The 23,599-nt window shown below is 46.4% G+C and overlaps 1 protein-coding gene across 2 annotated transcripts in view; it reads right to left on the bottom strand.

Moving 5' to 3' along the window:
* Nucleotides 1–22,482, bottom strand: part of LOC8051455 (stromelysin-3) — a 40,336-nt gene extending 17,854 nt beyond the window's left edge. Inside the window, exons 1-3 of one of the 2 annotated variants that reach the window (XM_029969086.4) lie at nucleotides 22,333–22,482; nucleotides 10,658–10,768; nucleotides 2,595–2,718 (exon numbers count right to left, since the gene is read on the bottom strand). In XM_029969086.4, coding sequence (XP_029824946.2) covers nucleotides 2,595–2,718; nucleotides 10,658–10,768; nucleotides 22,333–22,455 — 358 coding nt within the window. In that variant the 5' untranslated portion in view covers nucleotides 22,456–22,482. The remainder of the gene's footprint in view (nucleotides 1–2,594; nucleotides 2,719–10,657; nucleotides 10,769–22,332) is intronic. The other variant, XM_029969094.4, reaches the window with a different exon arrangement.
* Between the last annotated feature and the right edge of the window lie 1,117 nt (nucleotides 22,483–23,599).

Raw genomic sequence — 23,599 nt, 5'->3', positions numbered from 1 at the left:
CGCCTTCTGAACATGCGCTGTTGCTCTGCTGTGCGGTAAATCCGACGCTGTGCATGCGTCCACAGCTCAATGACTCGGCATTTTTCGCCCGGATGATAAGCGATTCCAGAAGTCTGCATGCACACTGCCGATAAAAAAAAAAAAGTGCATCGTCAGTGCACTCGTCGTCTTCGTACAACACCCGGCTGAACCAGAGCAGCCACGCGCAGTCAGTGACTCCAGTTCTTGCGCTTTTTTTTCTTCTTTTTTTTTTTGTCTGTGCGTGATCGACTTAGCTGCGGATAGAAGTCGCCCAAAGAAAATGAGAAGCGGCTGTGAAATGCACTTTTGGAGGCCCCTGACTGGCTCCGTCGAATTGTAGCGTCGGCTACGGTCGGATTTAATATAAAACGGAGTATGGCAGAATACTTCACAATTTGAGGAGAAAAAAAAAGTTGGCAAGATTCTCTTTCTGTTTTGGAAGCTCCACCACACCACAAACTCCTCCCCGATGGATTTTAGCGAGCTCGGCTCAGCGTTCCCTATGCGGGGAGCAAGTCGTCTGCTTCTTGCGGAAGAGTTGCGGTGGCTTCAGAACGACGCCGACCTTTTATTGGCGGATTTTAAAGAAGAAGAAGAAATAGTGGGTAGTCATCAATGCTAGGTACCTTAAAGTCTACCCACTATTTTTTTTTTTTCGATCAGCCAATAAGAGCTCGGCGTTCTGACATCATCGAAACCCCTGAGAAAGAAGCAGACGACTTGCTGTCCGCATACAGCCCGCGGCCTCCGGCTTTCACGCTACACTGAGATCTCTAATGCAGACAAACGACAGCCACCATCAGTCTACTGAGATTGGGAGTTCCGACGTTAATCCACGCGTGGAATGATGAAAATAAAAAGAAAAAGAAGAAAAGCTCGGCGAAGGCAACCTTCGTTTCGCTCTGAACGAGGAAGTGGGCGCCGCGCCAGCTGCTGCCTGCCGCCAAGCACACTCTCCGATTCTCTTCGAAACACGGGACTCGCGGAGAAGAAGAGAAGTTATACGCTCTGTGCACATTCCCGCTTCGTCGCGTGACGAAAGCGCGTGACAAAGATCGCCGGTCAACACGGCGACCGTCTGCTGAACTGATACCGCGTCGTGACGGTACGCGCTGTGTCGCGAATGTACACCTTTTATTTTATATATATATATATAACGTGATAATAGGAAAAGAAACGACTTTGCGCACATAACCAATGAAAGGAAGGCATAGTACGATGCACTGAGCGAACTGGGGAACGGAAAGCGTTCGTATAAAAGGTTGCGAAAGCTTCTTCTCTAGTGTGTAAGGCTCATGACGTTTTCAAAGTACCAGTCGGAGTCGTTTGGAAACTGTCAAGATGGGAACTAAGAAGGAACCCGATGCGCCTGCTATCTATGCCTCGGCGCGAATGGAGTTACTGTACAACCCGTAAAAAACGAGGGTGTTAAACTGTCTCTCGAATGCAATGAAAAAGAAAATACATTTCTGGTGATTGAAAAGAATAGTGGTGAGGGACTCCTAATTTGAGTCAATGTTACTGATCTTCCTGATTCTTCGCGGAGTTTCCGGGTCACCGAGACTGGTGCTAAACAAACCGATAGAAAGCTTGTGCACTTGAAAATAACATCTTGATGTATTTAGGAAGGAGATAACCTCCTCTGTGACCACGCGAAAAGAAAAAAAACAAACGGAGCAAAAACAAAACAAAAAAAATCGATCGTAAGTCACTCTGGTATTGCGGTAAATCTGGGCCAATCATTTGTGTGCATAAGTGTTCCATTAAACACCAACCGAAAGCTCAACTGTTATCGAAGTAGTATCGAGGGTACCATGTTTGCGTTACTACAGAATACATACTGAAAGGCTAAGAGTCTCCTAGCGCGTTTCGGTTGCGCGTCATTGCGGTGCTTCAAATTGTTTTCGAGGATGCTAAGCTGGTAGAATTTCAATGGTGGATAAAAAAAAGTATTGGGAAAGGACAACAAGAACAAAAATAAGTACTAATTCTTACAATCTCAGTGCAGCGCTGTGAAAAGCACAGACTCGCGAGCGTAGCTCTATACGGCGTTTTGCTTGCACGATAATTCACGAGACAGGATCTTCGTTTTCACGAGGTCTTGAAAGTTCTTCTAAAGTGACAGTGCTTGTCCCAACGGTGCACATGACTTCTGACACTGTGTATAATACGACTACAAGCATGCAAGACGTGCTGGCAGCTTCTATGTTTCTTCTCATCGAAACAAGCAAGCACGTGCAGTTAGAAGCTTGTCAAAGCTACACGCCAGTTCAAGTCAAGCGTGTTCGTGTCATAGACCAATCATCTGCCCTATAACACTCTGCGTGTAATCCCGCGTATAGTGTGCCCGCCAACGGTCGAAGCACCATCAAAGGTAAGGGGGACTCTGGTCAAAGATTGAACGTTCGAAAAAGGCGTCTCGGTCACGTCGAACTTGTCAAGGGACCCTAATGGCAGCGGACGCTCCTTGGCAGGACACACAAAGCGCAAGTTCCGTGCCCCTACAACAGTCGGGGGAGGCGGCGACCGGCAGAGGCTTCCTGCCGTCCTTGCGGTGAGGCGGCCGCACTCACCGGTGACCCTGAGTCCCGCGAAGCGCTGGAAGTCCTTGACGGCGTCCACAAGAGCCTGCTGGGACCGCAACGCCGCCGTGCCGTTCCGAGGAGGGGCGATGTACCCAAACTTCTCCAGGTAGTCCTGCGCCACAAAGCACACAACGCTCGTTGCACATCTACAACGGACATGACTGCGCGGAGACAGCGGACACTGCTAACTAAGAGGCAGCGATGTCAACGTGATTTGTTTTTTCTAGGCATGTGCGAAGGGTGGATTTTGAGTTCGAAGCGAATTCGAAGCGAATAGTGGTTTTGGTCGAATATTGCCGAATCGAATATAAAATAGTTATTCAAAGTCTTTCAATACCATGCACAATGCTTGAACGAAACGTCAGCTGTACTTGTGAAGGTTGTTTCCTACCTTCACCTTGTCCAATTAAGCTCAGTTAATTTTTATATAGGTATATGAACTGGGGCATGTAAACGACAAATTTGTCGCAGCTATCCTAATCGAAGGGATTCATACATATGCTCGCTCTATTGCAAATATTCTTACTTCTATTTCAAATATGACAACAACAAAAGAGAAGAAAACAAGCACGAATGATGAGCGCGGGCTCTCAAGTGATCGCTGCCAAACTTCTATACATCCTAAAACAATCCCGTGCATCTACTTTCCCGCACAACACTCGGAGAGCCAATCAGCGCAACTTACGGAGGCAGCTCAGCGAATGACGATAGCGAAACATATGTTTAGGCCAAAAAGCGCAGTCTGATTTGTGACATTAAGCCATGCAAAACGTCACACTTGCATTGCATAATGTCACAACTCAGACTGCGTTTTTTGGTATAAACATATGTTCGGCATTGTCATTCGCTGAGCTGCCTCTGTAAGTTGCGGTGATTGGCTCTCTGAGTGTTGTGCGGGAAAGTAGACGCACGGGCTTTTCTTAAGGAGTATACTCTTGCGTAATCGCGGCGGGTTAGTCCTGTTGAGTGCGCTTCCCATTGAGCACAGGTGAACTGCGGAAAAGCAATACCCGCGGATCCCGAGAGCTCCGCGAGTATTGCTTTCCCGCAGTTCAGCTGTGCTCGGTGAGAAGAGCACTCAACGAGGCTGACCCGCCGCGATCAACACTTATTAGTACGAATATCGCTGTCCATCTCTAAGCGCATATCGAATAGCGTATTATTCGAGATCACCATTTGAAAATTCAAATATTCGCACAAAGTCGCATTTTCTAGTCGCCATTATACGCTATTCGAGATCACCATTTGAAAATTCAAATATTCGCACAAAGTCGCATTTTCTAATCGCCATTATTCGAGGTACACTTTCGAGGGTCAACGTCCCGAGGATGCCCGAAAGTATTTCTACACGTCACAGAAAATCTCGTCGTTCAACAGCCTATATGGTCACTGACAGCTGAATAAATACAGGGCGTGGCCTATTATTATAATCACTCGTTTTGCTTCGTGATTGGTTCTTCAACGTTCTCGTCGGCCGATTCTGCACCCTGATTGGATGCGGGGTGATAATGAGATGTTCGGGCCTTGCGGTACGCCCTGCGTTTCTTAGGCTGAAAGTTACTGTGAGTCTCTGCATGGTCGCCGTGACAAAGTGTGATACTTCTCCGAAGTTTTCGGACAAAGAACCCTTAGCTCGAACGAGAGGAAAGCGAATTTTCATATTGTTAAAAATACACATTTTTTAATGCAAACAAACAGCAAGACAGCGTATTAAGTGCACAACTCCTTCTGATTCAGCGTGAAGTTGAGGAGGTATGGTTGCGCCGATGTTGAGAATGTCTGGAGTTCTTGGTGCGCTCATGCTTCACCTTGTATAATTAGAGGGAGTATAGGTTCTGAAAATGCCACAAACGCCGATTTATTGCGATAAGGCTGCCCCTTCTTAACACAGACGGTGGGAACGTCATACCGCAGCGCGAACCGTCGCTAAATCTCGGCTTATAATCTGACCTTCAAAATTCTGCTCAAGTAGTTCGGGCTTGGCCGTCTGCAACCATCCGACATTCCAAGACTTTGACTACATCCGAGCGAATAAACATATTTCGTTGATGGCTTTTTTTTTTATTTTACTATTCATACGGGTACAGACTATATAAATATCGGCGGAATGCATTTACGGTTCTGACTAGTTCTGCCTATAAACGAAGAAAAATTAAACGCACGTGTTTGTTTTCGCGACCGGGAGGTCTTCACGTAGAAGTAAAAACGCGTCTGGCATACAACTCGGCTAAACGACAGAAACGAAAGAAAATGACATGCTTAGCGTACCAGTTTTTTTTTTTTTTTTGGAGGGCAATTTTTTTAATTTCTACATTTGTGCGTTTCGATATGGTCACTTCATTCTTTCTCGGATCCTTTGAATGCCACAGATCACGCAACCACCACAGGAAAGAGAGAGAGAGAGAAGAGAAAGAGACATAGAGAGAAAACTTTCGTCAGTTTCTCGTACATTAAGACCTAGTATATTTTTCGGGCTTGTCTATGATGTGGCCGACTTTATCTGCTATTCAATGAGGCAAATATAAAACTGTCTTTTTTGGTTATTAGTGAACGTTCATATCAGATAAGTGATCAACGCCAACTGAAACAGTGCTATACATGGGCAAGCTGAACACGCTTTCCTTTCAATTGTAGAAGTACGATATTGGGAACTAGGCAGGTTTCTAGATACACGCGCCCTGTGTCCTAAAAGCTATATTTCTGCTCTAATTCGCTTCGAGCTTGCTATCAGAAATAAAGGTAAGAAAACAGAGACAACATTTAAGTTGATCCAGGCATCGGTCGACGTACATCTGAAAATTGTATCTGTGTCCTGGAATCTCCCCTCTACAGACAATATTAAGAGTTTGACACGAGCAGAACATTTTTTGACCCATGAGTTGCTAAAAGTAAGCGATCCCATTCAGTGACCCAAAGCAAAGTTCAAGAACCTTACATTATCGATGACGTCGAAAGAACGTGGAGCAGCAAGATGCATAATGACCTTTTTGCGATGGTTGTTCCAGCATAGTGTTACTCTTACAGTAAAAGAAGAATGATTTACACGGAAGTAACGGAAAAAAAGAAAGAAATATTTGCTCGAGTAGTTTTGAAGTTGCGAAACCATCCTTCCAAGTTGCGTATTCAGCCCACGCCAACTTACAGCGCAATCAATTGAAGCGGTGGCTACTGTGAGGTCTTCATCGTGACTTTACTTGGTTAAGTAGAGTTTTATATCCCCAAGCTAGTATATAAAAAAAAAAAAGAGAAAAATAACGCAGAAATAATTATTACGAGGGGGTAAGCTGAAAAAAATTGCGTTATTATCACAATAACACCCACGATGACGCTTTCTTTTTGCCTCCAAACATTTTGTACAAACGTCCCATGCATCTCAGTACACGCCTCGCGTTTCTTGGCTTGTCGGTGACCACGCATAAAGTTGCGCGAGGGCCTTAAATTCTCGTGAGATGTTCACTATATAACTCGCAGAATAGTGTCCCTAAACAATGAACGACAATCTAATCACCCGAGACAAAACAAAAAGAGTCAACTATAGTCATTGACACTTTAAGAAACGCAGGACGTCGACAGTCCCAAGAATCTTGTCATGAATCACAAAGCGGGAACCGAGCGCTATTTAGGTTGTCGGTGACCATGCAAACCACCGTAGGCGTCGTCACTCTCCTTCCCAGCTGCGTGCACCTGTACTGGGTTCCTTGCACCCGCCTATACTATTCTTCCATGTTAATCCGCCCATAACAAAGGAGCCGAGGATCTGACCCAATGTAGTCCGCCCCCCTTGTTCTCAGTAATTGAGAGGCGTGGTCCCGCGCCCAGCTGCCTCAACTGATTACTGAGATTGTTCACATTCCTCCCCTAAACACTGGCCAGCTTTTTTTTTTTTTTTTTTTTTTTTTTTTTGTTGTAATGCAGCTAGACCTTCACTCGCGTCAACTGCCAAGATTGCACTATGAATCGAAAACGAGCGACCGGGGGAAACCCTCTTCGGAGAGCCAAGAAGCCGCTGAAAAATAAACGAGTCCCTTTCGATTGCCTCGTTTTATTTTGTTTGTTTTTCTCGCGAGGTTGACCGGTCGGTTTTTAGTGTGGTTTTTCTCCGAACGTCTAACGTTAGACACGTGCCTCCGTTGAATGCAGATGTTGTCTAATGGGAACTTCCCTGCGCCCCCGAGGTCACTTGACCGAAGCGGCCAACAAACTTTCTGGAGAAAAGTCAAAGCAAAATAAATGCAAATTGCGAAGGATCCGTTCCAGTAATCTTCAAAGTGAGCGTTACTAGCTGCCCAGTAATCTCATGGAACGGACGAAGGATGGTATATCATGGTACAGACTGCAGTTACCAAATGTTCGTTATTAGGGAGATTGCATTTTTGGTTGGTCACGAGAGGCTTCGATCAGTTTGTACACTGTAATCAGCTCCGAGTTGTATGATGATGCTTGGAGGGCATTGTTTCACAGGGAAGCGAACAATAACACAGCGTGCCTTTTTTCTTGGCTAAACTGCAAGGTTGATCGTATATCCTCCTTAATTAAGTTTTCTGGGTAAGTGCTTGGACACGCCTGCTTACTGGCAAGTCTCAACGAATTTACCCACTTCTTTGGTAGCAGCAATTAGAGACTGCCCTTATTGAAACAAAAGACGTGAAACTGTAAGCACAAATTGTTTAACGATCAAGATAGGCGACAAAAAAAACATTGTTTTTTTAGAATAAGTAATTGAAGCAGCCTTTTGTTAACATCAACGCGGACAATAGACAAGCTTGGTAGACGTTTTTTTTTTTTTCCATAATTTTCTTGCATTTAAGATGTCGCTAGCGTTGTCTGCGCGTTCCGGATCTTGTAGCTGGAAAACGATCTACTAAAACCCCCTTGCTACCTTGATAAATCCTTTGAGGCACAGGAATAGCATGCCACTGCTGGCCTCCTTTGAAGGCCACGACTTAGATTCTGAAGACGACTACAAGCAACTGAAGCAGCAGCCTCCACTTATCGATTCCTTTGATTCGTTATGAAATTCATCAGTCTTGAGTGGTTTGGTGCTTAGTTTTAACGAGAAAAAACGTTAGAGCACAAAGAAACGGGTTCGCTCAAGCTTGTTTTAAGTCTCAAGGGCACGTAGAAGTTCCAAGTAATATTGAAGGTAGAGGTTGTTAGTTAGCAATGATTATCAGGCTCCCAATTGTTTCAAGGATGCCCCGAGGAAAATGTTTACACAAGTGGAATAGAAAAAAAGAAGAGGTCAACCTTGGTCAACACGCATGTCTGCCACTTTGTACAGGGGAAGAGAACTAACGAAGTGAAAGAAACTAAATATTTAACAGCCGTAGAGCGAAGGGTGTTTCAAAGAAGGTGGTAATGATTATCTGCGGTTCAAAGAAAATAAGTGGTAACTGCAGAGGAGCTTCGTTTTTCTAGTTACTCCAAGTTTCAAAGATAGCAGAAAGTAGACAGTGCTAGTTGTTAGTACCGCAAGTCAAAAAGGAAATTTGCAGTGCATTGAGGGGCGAATACAAAGAATAAAAAGGCGAAGCAGGTCAAGTATGAAATCCCAAGATGTACATTCACCCCAGCGTTTTGCAGGTTCAAAGCACGACTAAACTCCCGATTGTTTCAAGAGAGATCAAAGGGAAACGGCAAGCCGAAAGGATGAAAAGTTACGCAAGAGAGAGAGAGCGAGAGAGCTTGATCGAGGGTCCTTTATGTCATAGACAAAGACAGGCGCTGGCAGACGCCTCTCGGCCATGGTCAGCCAAGGCCGATCGAGACACGCGGCTGACACGGACAAAAGAAGGCGTCCGGAACCCGGGAGGACAAGGCCGGCCGTTCGCAGCTGAACACACATCGACCTGGAGATAGCGACGGCGCACACAGAAGCCAGCGGCAACGTTCCGACTTCACGGGCGCGAAAGATCGAGGGTCGTTTAGGCCTTAGGGAATGACGTGCTTTGGCTTCGGCAGCGTGCATGCCTCATTGCAGGGCTCTACGTTCCCGTTAATTTGAAGACCGGTATTGGGGAGAAGATCAAACAATCGCGCCTCTAGCAATGAAAGGGGGCATGAAACGATTTTTTACTTACGCTAAATACTACTTAGAATCACCCCCTAACGTTAATAACTGAATAAACTTTCCTTAGTCTTTCTTTCTAAGCACTGACAGTCTCCGAAAAAAAAAAAAAAAAAAAATCGAGAAATATGAGCATGGTTTATCCCCTCAACTCGAAGCCAGAAGACGAGGTCACGTGGCCTGGTGCCTATCCTATGCCACCAACGTTAATCATAGCCACGCGCAGGGGTTGGCGAAGTAGAAAACGCGTGTTGATCTCCAGGCATTGTTAGAGTTCGTCTATCCTTATCACCGCAGTGGTTAGACACGAGCCACTACCCGAGTGTCCGCCGAGGCATTAGCTGTTACTAGCCGAAGTCGAGTTCTCACGCAGTTTTTGTGTCCAATACATGAGCCCTCCTCGACTGTCGTCAGGCGGGTGGTTCCGATCCCAGAATTACGTCATCAATCTCTGCGAAGGCAAGACTAAAAGAAATAGTCCCCTTTTATCCTCGCAACTTCACCGCAACAAAGAAGCTTCTGAATCAGTGGCGGTCTGTGCGAGTATACTTGGGCCAGACCACCTTTGCTAAGGACGCCAAAGCGAGCATAGCGGTGTGCATCGTTAGGCTCGGCACGGTGTGAGCGAGGGTGAGCGAAGGCGGTCAAGGTAAACCTTTAACATCACGTGCGAATCAAGGCAAAGTTAAAAGAACCGAAGTGTGTTGTTGTGAAGCGAATGATGACAGCAAGCTTCCACAACGTTCGTTTCCCACTGTCAAAAATGCCACTCCTCTCACTATTTACAAAGGTGCAGACAACTCCAGCGAAGGCAACCTAACTCGACCTATTGATCACATGAGCACAGCGTGACGCCTGGAGAGAGAGAGACACTATCTCTTGCTGGCGGTGTCAAAGAAGGAAGCAGGTATTTCGCCTTCCAGTACTTTGTTGGGCCAATGTCTACATTCGTAGCGTAGTCTTCATTTATAATATTTTACGTTTCTCATCTCAATTTTTTTTTTTAATTTTAATTTTTTTATGAACTGCTCTTTATTATGGAATATCGTGAGAAGGTTATTTGGATTGATAGTGTCGATAAAAGTGGCACGTTTCCAGAATGCTTCTCCCTCCCCTGTTTGTGGAGAGATAGAAAATTGCTATCAGGAAGTTACGGGTAAATTTTTCATAGGTGCCTTTCAGATTGACGTCAAACCTGGCAACCAAGAACGTCGTTTGAGAAGCCAATTGCGCAGATTTCTTCGCTGGTTTCGCGCCCATAAGATTAATATTCTCTGCACGCTCAAGATAACGGAAGCGCATAGAAATACATTGCACGCAATGCATTCAGTGACCGTATAAAGTCATGTTGGCGCCGTTCACAACCCCCCCCCCCCCCCCCAAAAAAAAAAATAAATAAATAAATAAAAAACAATAAATTTTATAAAAGTAAACGAAGGAATGTGCTTCTGAACAGGTGGTTCTGCTGAAAGTGGTCGGAACTGCTACAAACCTGCTTTTGTTATGTTGGCGATAGGATTTTTTTTTTCGTTCAGTTAGTTACTGACAAGATGAGAACAGACGGGAGGAGTCTCAGTTATTTCGCCCAAAGAGCAAGCTTTTTACCTTCGATGACGCTTCCGCTTCGACGCCTCGAGAGCCTCTAGCTTGCAAGCACGGTCAACGCAAAGTAGAAGGCAACGAGTGCGTGTTGCAGGTCGGGCGTTAAAAAGAGACGCCTTAACGCCTTCACCTTGTTGGTGAATGAAGTTCAAGAGTAAACCGTTAGCCAGCACCACAGAGCTCGAACCCATCTAACTTGAACATTCCTTATTTTCTACAAAGGTTCTACCTTTGTAGAAAACAAAGGTTCTAGCTAGAACAAAGGTTCCAACGATAGATCCCGCCATCCGCGCCACCACCTCCAAAGAAAACAACACTCCACGAGTTTTCAACCGCCACCGCCCTTCATCCCTGGAGAGACGGTGAAAACAAAATGTCTTACAATCATCTTTGCTCCTACGTATACGGAGTTGTCACGTGACCTGCTGGATGATGTCGATGGGCGCCGCGCTGCTGGCCGATTGCTGCGCGCAAGTTTGTGTCGCCGAGTGTGCTGAAAGTCAGAAGCGAGGCAGAAAGCCAGGGTGAAGAGCAAGCAGGGAACACAAGCACGGGGAAAACACAATCATGCACGCGGAATGAACTCGCCCAGGCCATTAAAAAAAAAAATGCTACTTGTAATCAATATCTGCCTCCTACTTTTTCTTTCTTTTTTTTTCTCTGGAGGAAAAGTGAAATTGTCCACCTAAATGTACTTTCCTTAAACCGTGGGTCTCTCAATGCGAATTATTTACGACTGACAATAATGAATACACGCACAAAAAGAATTGTATTTCAAGTTAAAAATCTTTCAGCCTTTCCACTCTGGTGAATAAGGCAAGCCAGCGGAGCTGTACAATGGAAAGTAATGACCGGCCGCAAGTCGGCAAGCCAGAGTGGAAAGGCTGCCGCCATCTATGAGCGACGGCGGAAACCAAATACTTGGCTTGCCGCCGTGGCTCATAGATGGCGGTAGGTGTCCAGAGTTCGGTGTCTTCATTTCCTTGCGGGGGACACGATTCTGGGAAAACTAACCCTTAACAGCTCCGCTGTAAAAAAATATATTGCGTGCATCAAGCTGAAGTAAGAGTGCTTCGCATATATCACACAAAAGACACGGTGTTCGGTGCATGACACGATGACCGCAGAAGCATCTGCATGCGGACACGCCTCAAGCAGATTCGAAGAATGCAATGTATGCAAACAGTTTTTTTATGACCAATGTAACGAGACCGTCACACAAGGACGGAACATGCTTCAGACAGCGTCTGCATACTGTTTTTTTGCATGATGTATAACAAACAAACAACAGTCGCAATCCCACCTTCTAAACCTGCTACCGACGTACTACTACCGATTACCGAGCAATTTCTCGTATGCTTCGTTTCACCATATGTCCGGGCGTAGCTGTCGTGCTACCAGCTGATTGGACTAAAAGGGCCACGTCATGGAATTTGTCACCTTTTTTTTTTTCTGTACGAGTTGCATCATATAAAACCAATCATGTACAGGGAAGACCATGTGACTGGCGCTTTTAGTATGCGTTCGCGGTTGAATGTGTCTGAGCATTCGGCTGCGTTTGGACATAGGAGGAAACAAAGTATACGAGGTGTGATCCTGAAGTTTCGAGGCTGATTTTGTAGCGTAAAAGAAGAGGGCAACGCAGTGACACGCGCGCAGCAGTCGAAAGAAAGGATCTTCGTGTCTCGTTATAACCAAGTGCGTCGCCCTGTGAATATTTTAGAGCTGCGCTGCACGAGTTTTTGTGACCACGTGAACGGGCACAATAACGATTTCATCATAGACTGCAAATCAGAGCGAGAGCGAACATCAATTCTGCGTCAAAATCGGCAAAAAAAAAAAAAGGAGACTTATGAAATTTTTCAGCAGGCTTGTGTCAAAAAACAGTAAATTTTGCTAAGTATTTTAAGTGGCACTCGCGCTTCAGGAACGGCACAACGTCACTGGAAGGCCAAGAGCGGTAGGGCGACCTTCTCCGACCTCTCCTTCACTTTAGTGACGTTCTGCCATTTTTGAAGCGCGAGTGCCACTCAGAACACCTCGCACACCTCACTGCTTTTTGACGTAAGCCTATTTTAAATCATTTCAGGGGTCTCTGTTTTAGATTTGCCGAGTTTGACGTAAAATTGATGTTCGCTCTCGCTTTGGTTTGCAGTGTATGCTGAGGTTGCTATAATGCTCGTGCATGGGGTCAAGCAAACTCGTGTGGCGCAGTTTAAATGTTCACAGAACGACGCCCCTTTGACATAATGACGCAGGAAGGCCCCTGCCTTCGACGGCTGCACTGTGCTGCCCTCTCTTTTTACGCTACAAGATTAGACCTAAAACTTTTTGATCGCACCTCGTAGGTACGGAATAAATGAAAACATTTCTATAAAAAGAAATGCGCTAAGGCACCGGGCTGAACGATAAGGAGGGAAAGAGGGACAGGACATGGAAGACAGAGAAACTAACCTCTGTGCTTGGGGAGAGGCCCGGGATATAGCTTTAAAGGGATACTGAAGCGAAACTTGAAATACACCTATTATGGTCAGAAATAGGTTCAATATGATCAATGATATTCATAAATCATAATCGCGCGTTTGTATTTTGAACGGATGGCTATATTTTTCACCCTGATGGGCCCGATTGGGCGCGCGCTCAAAAATCGGCCATCGGAGAGCGCGATGCGTCTTGGGATATTCGTGACGTCACTTGTGCCGGTCGGGAAAGGCTACGGCGTGAATGTTGTGGTTACGAGCGTTGCCACTTGGTGGCGCGTCGACGATTTACGACCTGTGACAACGTGGCCGTTTGAGATGTGCAAGGGCTGCACGCACGCTGCACCACGGGACCACAGCAAGTCGGCAACCACGGCAGCACTGACAAAACCAGCTCTGAGGCCGGATTCTCAAAGCGAATTCACGACGAAAAAAGTGCGTACGACAAATTTGAGAGAAAACCCGTGCTCTCGAAACGAAATTGTCGTAACCTTTGCGCAGGTTACGACAGAATCCTACGACAGCTCCGAAGCTGTCTTACGCACTTTTTACGATCAAATCAACAAGGCCGACAGCGTCGCTCAGTTACTTGGTATCGGCCACCAACAGACATTTATTTTTCTTCGTGCTCTTCTCGTGCGTCCCGACTTCAACCAGCAAGAAAAAAGGAAGGAGTACTTAAAACAGACCACGACGATCAAGAACGCAGGATCCACAAACACACGAGAAGAGCTACAACAGCCACGATTCTGCCGACCGAGCGAGCTCGGCAGAATATAGTAGGCCTAGCAGCAACATCGACTCGGCGCATCGTTGCTCCGGCGGTCCTTGGCCAAGACCGTCTGTCCATGACCGGCTGGCCTGCTGAATGGAATATGCCCGCGCGACCCTTGTGGACCCTTACCGGATGAGTAGTTTGATCCCTGAACTAAATTTCAGAGGTCAATATTTTCCCCTTGTCATCTCGATCTCCTTGTTTTCCGAGACAGCGGTGACGAACGCTGTCGTCGAAAAGGGACTCTCATTGATTCTATCTCCTTGTTTTGTGTGATATAGAGCTCAAATAAACGCCATACGGATTACCTTGGCAACTCGGTATGTACACTCTGTTATTAGTATGCCATTTTTATTCTGACTCGACGCTACGTCAGTGTCGAGCTATAGCAGTTCGTGGGAGCTACGCGATGTCGGTCTAATTTTTCTTTGCCGAGTGTCATGTCAGTATCGAGTTGCAATCGTAAAAGATCGGTCCAGAAGCGCTTACCGAAACGCGGTCTAACAGAGCGAATCCAGCACTTCGATCAAACGCGCGTGTCCGCTCCGAGTGTGAACAGGTATTTGTGTGGCTCTTGCTGACACCCTCGTAGAGGAGGCTATGTTCAAACATATCCTTTTTAACGTCGGCTCGCAGCTCGCGACTCGCAGCAACTGCCGTGCCAGAAGCATGCTCGGGTCGTGTCGTGCAAAGCCGCAACGAGAACGAGCTCACTGTGGCCAACTACGCTTTGGCTTTCTCCGCCAAGGCTTTGCGAACGCGTTCAGGCCTAGGCGAATCCTGCCGGCACGCCGTATTGCCGCAGAACGGCGCTGCTATTTTGGCACAAGTGATGTCACGAGAACTTCCCCCCATCCACCAGATGAGAATTTGAAATCGTTTAATTATGTTTAAATTTAGTTCTCCTGTGTTTTACAGCGCAATATTTATATTTCCGAGGTGGTGCCTGTCCCTAGCCCATATTTATGCAACAAGATCGGCGCTAAAATTTCGTTTCACTACCCCTTTAAAGCGGGGATAGCTGAAGCGCTTCCATTGTGCTCGCATGCTCACTAGAGAGTTCTAGTAGATCGTTCCGATACCTTCGCTAATAATGAGTTTTAGGAGCTTGTAGCGGTATACCTCCGATAACAATAGCCGATGCTCCAATGACGTCTTTGCAAATGCATCGTATCGTTATTATGTGTCGTTATGGGTGTTACCGTAACGATCTACTAAAACTCCCTAATGATACCCGACAAGGATACGACGCGTGCGCAAAGGCGCCGGTGACTTTACCTTCCTGCAGAACACTAAGAAGCCAATCACGGCAAACAATAGAAAGATACCAACTAATGACAAAGCTGATAATACTGAAAGATTAAAAAAAGGTGATCTTCACAGGAACAAAGAACAAGTGAAACGTCATGCTCACTGTTCATGAGCACATCGCCCCTTTTTGGTGTCTAGCTGTATCATCCGTTTCGTGATTCGCTGAGATGTTTTTACTGTTCACCGTGATTCGCTGTCGCTTGTTCCACGGGAAAGTGAACGCAATACCCTTTTCTTTTTGGAGTGCAGTGCTTGCAGTGCAGAGCGTCAAACGTCAGATTAATTTCAAAAGAGTCGATTGAGAGCCTTTTTATATCGAACAAGTATGGAATGTTCAGCACGAGTTGACCAAATGTCCAGTGGTCATCCACCACCCTCTAAATGTTCAAAGTTTACGTGCAGGGTTTTTTTCGAACCTACCGCGCGACGAGGTGAAAATAACAAACAATATATGAGGGTAAAAGCTTAAGCGGGAGTGGCCGAAAGTGGAAATGGAGGAAGCCCAGCAAACAAAAGCTCCAGAATCAAACAAGAGGACAGTAGCAACGGCAACAGGCCGATGAAAAGACGACCTTCGTCGGCCCTAGACAAAAGGAGCAAAAGCCCAAGAGAAAACAAACAAAGCAGCGTAGAAGCGCGCCGTCGTTCCGCCGAGAATCGTGCCTGCCGACGAACGACAAAGGAGGAGGCGGGCTGAGTGAGCACAGCAGGGTATGCACCCTTGATGCTGAAGAAGAGGAGCACTGCGGCGGATGACGTGGCCTTGAACCCTACCCCGGGACGCTTGACTCGCCTCAGAGGCGAAACCATTCGCCCGAGTTTACCTCTCATTTTTTTGTATTACTTTTTCTTCTTTTTTTTTTTTATTTTATAGTGACTGTAGAAAACAGGGGAAACTCCCACCCTGCTCGCTCTTTTGACGACCTCACCTGGGAGCGCCCTTCCAAAAAAGAACGGCCGCTTACGCCCATAAATCGAGGGGTGGACGCATAATATGCATACTGCCTGCCATGCATTATGAAAGGGTACTGCAGCTGTCGCTACCTACTGCGGTTTCTTTTCAATCTTTGCTTTCTTTTTCTTTTTTCTCGACGGGGATGAGTGGGAAGAGTCGGGGGCGAACGGACGGAAAATGCGTCTCACTTAGTTGGCTTCGAGGCGCGAATTCCGGCGCGAAGAGAGAAATGAAAGGAGCTGTTTGGCTGCGACTCGAGTTGGGTTTTGTTTACGGACGCGGTGGGCCCCCGTCGGTGTGTTCTTTTTTTCGGAGGAGCATCGCGCGTCGTCGACGTTGCGACCTTGACGAAACGGAAGCAGAATGTCGTTGGATCCGCGTCACTTGCCGAGTCCCGGAGCGATATCCAGGTTAATGTCACCGACGGCTATGGATCGACACGGAGAGCGCCTTTTCTGTTTCTTTTTTGCTTTAGTTGATTACTTTCAATAGCGCACATGGTGCCCTCGAAGTTGCTTGGGCTCGAAGAATACTGATAGTTGTTCGATTTGAGCCCCTGTATAATCAATCAGTTCAGCAGGCCTCGATGTTTCATTCTAATACTCTGACTTTGCGTAGAACTTTTTTTTCTTTTGTCGTCTTGTCTATAGTTGCCGAGAAATGTAGGAGTAGGCTGGGTTGCAATCACAGTAACCCTGGAGGAAGAAGAAGAGGAGACGGACAAACACAATACTACAAACCCTTGTTCAACTCTCACCAGGGTCAATATGAAACCAGCTCGCCATGGTTTAAGTTCCACGCACAACGGAAGGCCACGAGCGCGTGCCATGGAAACTGCCGCATCCAAAAGAGACGCCCAGTCGTTCTAATCCTGTCGGGACTAGAGTACGACTTTCAGCCCAACGGCTGCACTATATTAAACAAGTTGGTAATGATAAAATAAGTGGTTATATGATCTGATGCATTTTAAATATTCCAACAGCAGCCCGTCAGAATGATCGTATTAAATCATGATTTCGTTCTCTTGAAATGGCCTCCCAAAAATACTTCGTTTCTTCGAGCGAAATGATTGCATATAACACCGAAACACAGTCGAATAAGGTGTTTGATACAGTCACATATATGCATATATGTTAGAATAAAACAGAAACAGCAAAACAGAGTCATACTAAAGAACTGGCTTAGGGGAAATGACGTCAACCATTACGGAAGTCACGTGAGAATGAATTGTATCACTTTCCATATTATTTGTGCTTGGATCGTCGTAAGAATTACGTCTCTTCTTTATTATATTTATTTTTATTACACGATCTGCCTCATGCGGTTTATTACGTATAGTACTCAAATATTTCTACTTTTGTGTAATTCATCGCGCGTGACAGAAAAGAAAAAAAGAGCAGTCAAATCTCAACGGGTAAATTCTATGCTAAACGGAAGCCATTTATATTTTTAGCCGCAAACTTTTTTTCCTTACAAATTGCGTGTTCTGACGTTAAGGAACTTCGCCAGAATCACTTTATCGCAAACGGTGATTGGACGCAAAAAGTTTCAATATCAACGGCCAATGCAGCTGAGCAAGCCTCTCCTCTCGTCGCAACAACTTGCTTGCGCGCGCCGTCTTTCGCCTGCCTCGTTTAGCCTTCAGGAGCTCGCTTATCTCTCCTAACATCGCGCAAGCTTCCGATCGCCAGATACGTATGTAAGTACGTGCGTTGTGACTAACGGCGGCGGTGTCCGCAAACGAAAAAAAGAGAACGTTCCTTCGGTAAACACTTTCGTCGAAGACCCTTAAATAAAGAAGCCAAAGAGCCAACCACGTAACGAGTGCGGCGGGCATGAGGTCACCGGAAAGTGGAAACCCCACAACGCGTCCTGTACAATGATTATAAGGTCGATATGGATGCGCGAAGAAGGTGGCAAAGGGAAGCGAGTTTGTGTGTGTGGTCTCCGAGTGGCTATCCGAGCAAATAAGTTTCGCTTCACAGATACAGATAGCAACGTTTTGTGCTGAGAACGCCGCAAATTGAGTGGCACACACTCGGCAGCAAATGGCAATTACTGCATGTGAAGGATGTTTTCTGAGGACAGAAAGCAGACTTGTACGGTAGTCGTCATTACAAGTAATCAAAATACCGGTGATCGATTAAGTGTTTGGTGTAATTATGTAGTAATTTGATTACGTTTATTGGGTAGTAATCGTGAGAGTAATCCGAGAACATTTGGAAGTAATAAAATTACTTGGAACCGCTACAATTTGTTCTCCCCTTTTTAATGGCACTCTTACTTTCTACATTTGTTTTGAACCAAGTCGTCGACACAAGGATGGCTTAACAAGATTGCTGGATTCGGAAGATGGGTGGTTTATAATTTGGTGATTCTAATTCGATAATGGACAGCACAAAATAGCCTTTTTCAAACCGGCAGAAAAATGTGTCGTTTTGAAAATCTGAAGTGTTCGAAAAAGTATCGGTTACTTTTTTAAGTAATGGACAATTACTTTCCTCTCTAGTAATCAGGTAATCTAATGGAATACCTTTTTAGGAACAGTAATTGTAATTGTGATTGATTATTTTCTCGAGTAACCTGCACAAGACTAACGGTTAGGCACTGCGTGGTATCATTGTTAGGGATGTGCGAATAGGGGTTCAAATCGAATAGAGGAATGGCATTTTTTTATATCTTCAACGCTGTTAAGAGAATCAGTTGTCGTGACTTTTGCCCAGCACTGTGAAGGCTATGAATGACCGCGGCGCTATTCAATTCAAACCACTATTCGCCCACCCATTATGAATACTAATAGGGCAGGTGGAAGAATGTTTCACAGATATAAACTGTAGGGGTATGCAAATATCGCTTGCAATCGAGTATCACAGTCTCATCCTTTCAACGCTGTAAATTGAGCTGGTATGTCGTTTTTTTATGCGCTGTAGAATAAGAAATAAAGAAAGAGATTTGAAATGAATAAAAAAGTGATAGGTTAGTCGGTACTGACCCAGCAGGCTACTTCATATTTCTGGCACCTCCTTGCTAATAAAAAAAGGGAACAGGAACTTAAAAAAAAGCCAGAGAGATGAAAACAAAACGAAAGCTGTGCATATCTGAAACTTGAGACAGCGAACGGCAGAAGAAGGCAACATAGAACATGTCTCAAATGGAGACCTGTTATCCGTGTGTTTTGGTTTTTGCTCCTTCTTTCTTCATCTGCCGTCTCCGGTTTCAAATATGTTGCGAATGAAAGCGGCTCGCCTGTTTCCTAACTTTGTCCGAAAAATGAAAGGTCGGCGGTGAATGCGGTATCAGGGTGCATGGATCCGATTTTCACTTTAAATCAAATGTGACAAAAGTTTTTTTTTTTTTCGAAGTTTTGAAATTAGGTTTGTGGTGCTGAGAAAACTGAAAAGACCCCTGGGAAGCCTAGGCAATGTTTGTTGACGAGGAAAACCCATTAGCCACAAAAGAAGAATGCAATAAAACACACACAAATAAAACAAAAAAAAGTTACGGAATCACCGATATTAGTATTATTAACTGGTTATTGCGCGCAAACCCTTGGTTCTAAAAGAAAAGGACAAGATCAGTGTTCTCGAGACCACGTGACTGACGGTATAGTTGGTTCCAAGTGAGAGGGTTACACAACCCAGCCGGCGCCTCGTTGACGGAGTTCAAATCCGCAGTCATGCTCCCATAAGTCAGCCACGGTTTCCACATTAAACATGATGTCAGCTTCTTTTTTTTTCTGCAGACACATTTGAAGAATGTTTCAAGCATGTTTGCTTCGTGTGCTAGTATGGCTACGGCTGAACGGCTTATCGAAAATTTCGGCGGTCTCATAGACCGGCGGGAGTGTTCAAGATGCTCATTAAATAATTCTTCCCTCATTGGGGTCGTGGTATGTTTTACGTAAGTAAAACCTACCAACGTGTTTAACGTTGGTAGGTTTTACGTGTTGAACAAAAAACGAAAAAAAGTACATTTTGGTGGGCTTCCGCCTGGTTAGGTAAAAATTAAACTGATAAAAGGAACTCTAACCACGTTTTATTAAAACGAAGATCTCGACGTTTCGGGGCCAGCTCGGCCCCTTGATCACGGGTGACTGATTGCTGGACTGTGGTAAACTAGTATTCTGCCTTCATCAGTAGTTAACTAAACAAATATTTCGATTAATGTAAAGTAAAATTAATTAAAAAAAAAAGCCAGCCTCTTTGTTTTTGCACTGCATAATAATAGAATTAGTAAGAAACGGGAGAGTGTTTCGACATGTTCTGAATGTGACGCTATGAAAGTTTGGAAGTAGATATCAAAGCTTCAGAACGCCCTTTTATCTTATGAAACTGGGACACAATATTTGTGAAAACAATTTAACGGCAAAATGTTGTCAATTATTGGCATGTGGTGCCTTTTGCCGTCATATAGTCCGGTGGGTTCCACCGGAAAGTGTTATTTTATTTTAAAAAAATTTTTCGAACCTTTTTGTTTTATTTTGATTAAGTTATAAACCATTGGAACATTGTGACCACACGCTAGCATTACATTCAGGCGAGTTCTGGCCTCAGAGCGATGCGTCGTACTTTCTATATGCACGCGGGCCAAAAAGTGAACAACCTCCAACGCAATTAGTTTTTTTTTTCTCAAGTATTCTGTATACCATAAAAGCACATTCACGTGTTGTTCACACCGACACATCCCATCAGTGTTAAATATTAAGGCGCGAATCAACACTCGTACTTTGTCAACACACCTCGAAACGTCTTCATTCAGCAGCAATATTCATTCCTGTCGACGACCTTCACTTGAAAATTCAATAATGCACAAAAAGAAAAAAAAAAAAAAAGAAGAAAAGAAAAAAAAAATCTAAGCAAGGTAGTCGTCTGAGGGACACGGAAGAGTGAATTCGAAAAGGGAAACGAAGAATCGCGTGCGTAGTAAATGACTCAAAAGAAAAGTAGAAAAAAAGAAAAAGCGGACAGGAAGGAAGCCGCCATGCTGGCGAGGAGCCTATAGGACAGAGAATAAACGTAGAAACGTCGATGGTTAATAAGTCATCATGGCAGCCGACGTGCAGTTATTCCAGGTTTGTTGGCACCCTGAGGAAGGATACGCCTACAAGAAGCAAAAGACTGAATAAAGCGACCGATAATTCGGTGCCAACAGTACGGCAAGATCGTTGGAGGACGGAACATGAAAGAAAAAAAAATAAGGAAAAAAAAAAGGGGGGTGATTGTATTATATAATGCGCCAATACAAGAACCAAATTAAATCGTTCATTTATAGACCTCAACCCCGACGCGTGTTAAGATAGACAAATTACGTGTTTTGAATTGCAGCTTCGAAAGGGTCAGTTTCATGTCTTCTAGAAAGGGAAGGACGTGATACTCTAAGATATTTGGTTTATAAGTTCCAGATTCTGCATATTCAAATAATGTCATGTCCGCTGGCCGTATACTGAAAAATGGGCTAGTCCGCTGGCCGCATATGAGAATAGTGTCCCATTCGCTGATCGCATATTGAAAAAGAAAAAAAAAGTAAAGTTTTGTGGCTAAAAATAAATAATAAAAAAAAATTCCCGTCTGTTTGTCGCATAATGGTATGATGTCAAACTCCGCCGGCCGCATATTGAAAAAAAAAAAAAAAGAAGTCGTAGCATTATCTTAGTCTTACACGTTCCATCAGACACATACTGGAAAAATGTCAAGTTCGCTGTCCATATATCGAAAGAAATCACGTAATATTATCTCTGTCTTTGTGTGTATTTTTTTTTACGTTCAAGCAGCCGCACATTGGAAGCATGTCGAGTACGTTGAGGTGTCTCACAGTGGTCGATTCACGCAGGTTGAGTCAGCGTATCAGCCGGTACCGGCTTCCGATCATCACTTCGGCCCCTCGGCGACTCAATGACTCAATCGCGCGCCCACGAACTGCCCCCACGCGCGCCGCAAGAGGGCAAGAGTTGGCCCATTGACATGCACGGCATTACCACCCGTCTGCCGTGTAAACACAGCGGGTCTGACATTTGGACGAAGAAAAAAGTTCGCAAGAAACTATCAAACTGTTGTTGCTTCATATGGGGCGGGCAGGCCCGGTGTATCCATGGGAGCGGTCACTCGCGTCGCACGCAAATTTCATCCCAAGTCGGAAAACACACGGGAGGAGCTTCCGAGGAACCGCTTTTCGGTGAAACCACGGTTCCGCGTACTTATGGTTGGCTCTGGGCGGCCGTTACTCGGAACAACCTCTCGCGATCGAAACTTTCCCAATGGTAGGCTAATGCGCGTACGCGCCACTCATCCTTTAAAGCGATAGTGGGGAGGGAAAAGCCCAACCTGACTCTTTCTCCATTGATTTGACAATGACCCAGTCGTGAGACAACACACAAAAAGTTTAAAAAAAAAGTTGTAAATTGCGCCGGCGGCCTTTGAGAGTCCGGAGTCGTCTGGCCGGCGGCGACCGAGACCCACTGCGCGGCCCGCGGTGTCCTTCGGACCCCGGCGTTTTTCCGTTTTCCCTGAGCAGCCAAGGCCGTGCGCGCACTCACTCACCATGGCCATGTCGGCGGGGTTCCCGTCGGCGGTCCGCGCGGCCAGCGACAGTAGCAGCAGCAGGTGGGGCAACAGCAGCAGCATGGTGACGGCGACGCTGGCCGGCGACGCGGGACGGCGCATGTCTTTGTTTTGCGGCGGCGCACGCGGCGGAGGCCCCTTAAGAGGGGGCCCTCTCCCCTCAGCTGAGTCACGGGGCCCCCTCGGGGGAGAGGCCCGGGTCCCGATTGGCCGCCCTCTCGCTCCCGTGCCCCCCCTCTCCCCGCGAGCCTTGAACCCGGCCCGGGAATGCGCGCGGGACAACAACCGGCAGGTGCGAGCCGCCCCCCCAGCCCCCTCCCCAGCCCCGCTTCCTGGGATCGAGCGGGGGGCGCAGCCTGCGGGCCGCGTCTTCCTTCCGGGCCGGGGGTCCGGGGCCCGCCGCGTGTCCCCCTCCGGCGGGGGCTGACGTCAGGGCTGCCGGCGGCCGACGGCCCCGGGACGTTTTGCCGCGAGAGGCGATTCTCGGAGGGAGAGCCGGTCTGGGCGGGCTGGCGCGCCGCCAGTGCCTTGGACGAGAACGCGCGCCCCTTTTCTTTCCTCGAACCAGAGTCAACAACAACAGCTTCTGCTGTTTCAGGGGGCGCTTTGTCGGCGACCGCCGCCACGCCAGCCGACCGCAGTCTGGAATCCCGGGTCGGGACGCCAGCAGCGAGTCTCGGCTGACACGCGACAGCCGCCGCAAGCGGTACGGTGCCGGTCCCGTTTGTGTTTACTTTGTGAACCCCTCTCTCTCTTTCTCTCTCTCCTCTCCCGTCTACGGGTCCGTCTGGAGGTCTGGGCCAGAGAAGAGCGCTGACCTCGAGCCACAGGGATTCGCCAGTCGGTTAAGGTTTGTGGCGGAGCCCTAACCTTGGCCCTGACCCGGTCGGTTGATTGTGGGTGACGTTTCCCTACACCCCACGACGGTTCCCCGTAGACACGTGTATACCAGAGGAGGACTTTGCTCTGCAAAGTTTTCTTTTCAAAGGACGAGTAGTATAGGAAACCCCCGGAATAATTGTCCGCCGCCTCATCGACTACCGCAGGAAGTGAGGGGAAAAAAAAAAAAAAAGACAAGCGGCACTTCTTTTTTTTTTTTTTTCCTCTTTCAGGGCGGCCTTCGGGGCGCCTCCAGCCAGGCGACTTCGAGACGGTTCTTCTCCACATGGAAGCAACCTGGACCTGGAGGCACGTGGCTCCCCATACCCACTAGGTTACTGGACACCCGGGCCCTTGTGACCTGTAG

Source organism: Ixodes scapularis, unplaced genomic scaffold, assembly GCF_016920785.2.
Source record: "Ixodes scapularis isolate PalLabHiFi unplaced genomic scaffold, ASM1692078v2 PGA_scaffold5__190_contigs__length_132052651, whole genome shotgun sequence".
NCBI lineage: Eukaryota > Metazoa > Arthropoda > Arachnida > Ixodida > Ixodidae > Ixodes > Ixodes scapularis.
This window is presented reverse-complemented; position numbering and strand designations above follow the sequence as displayed.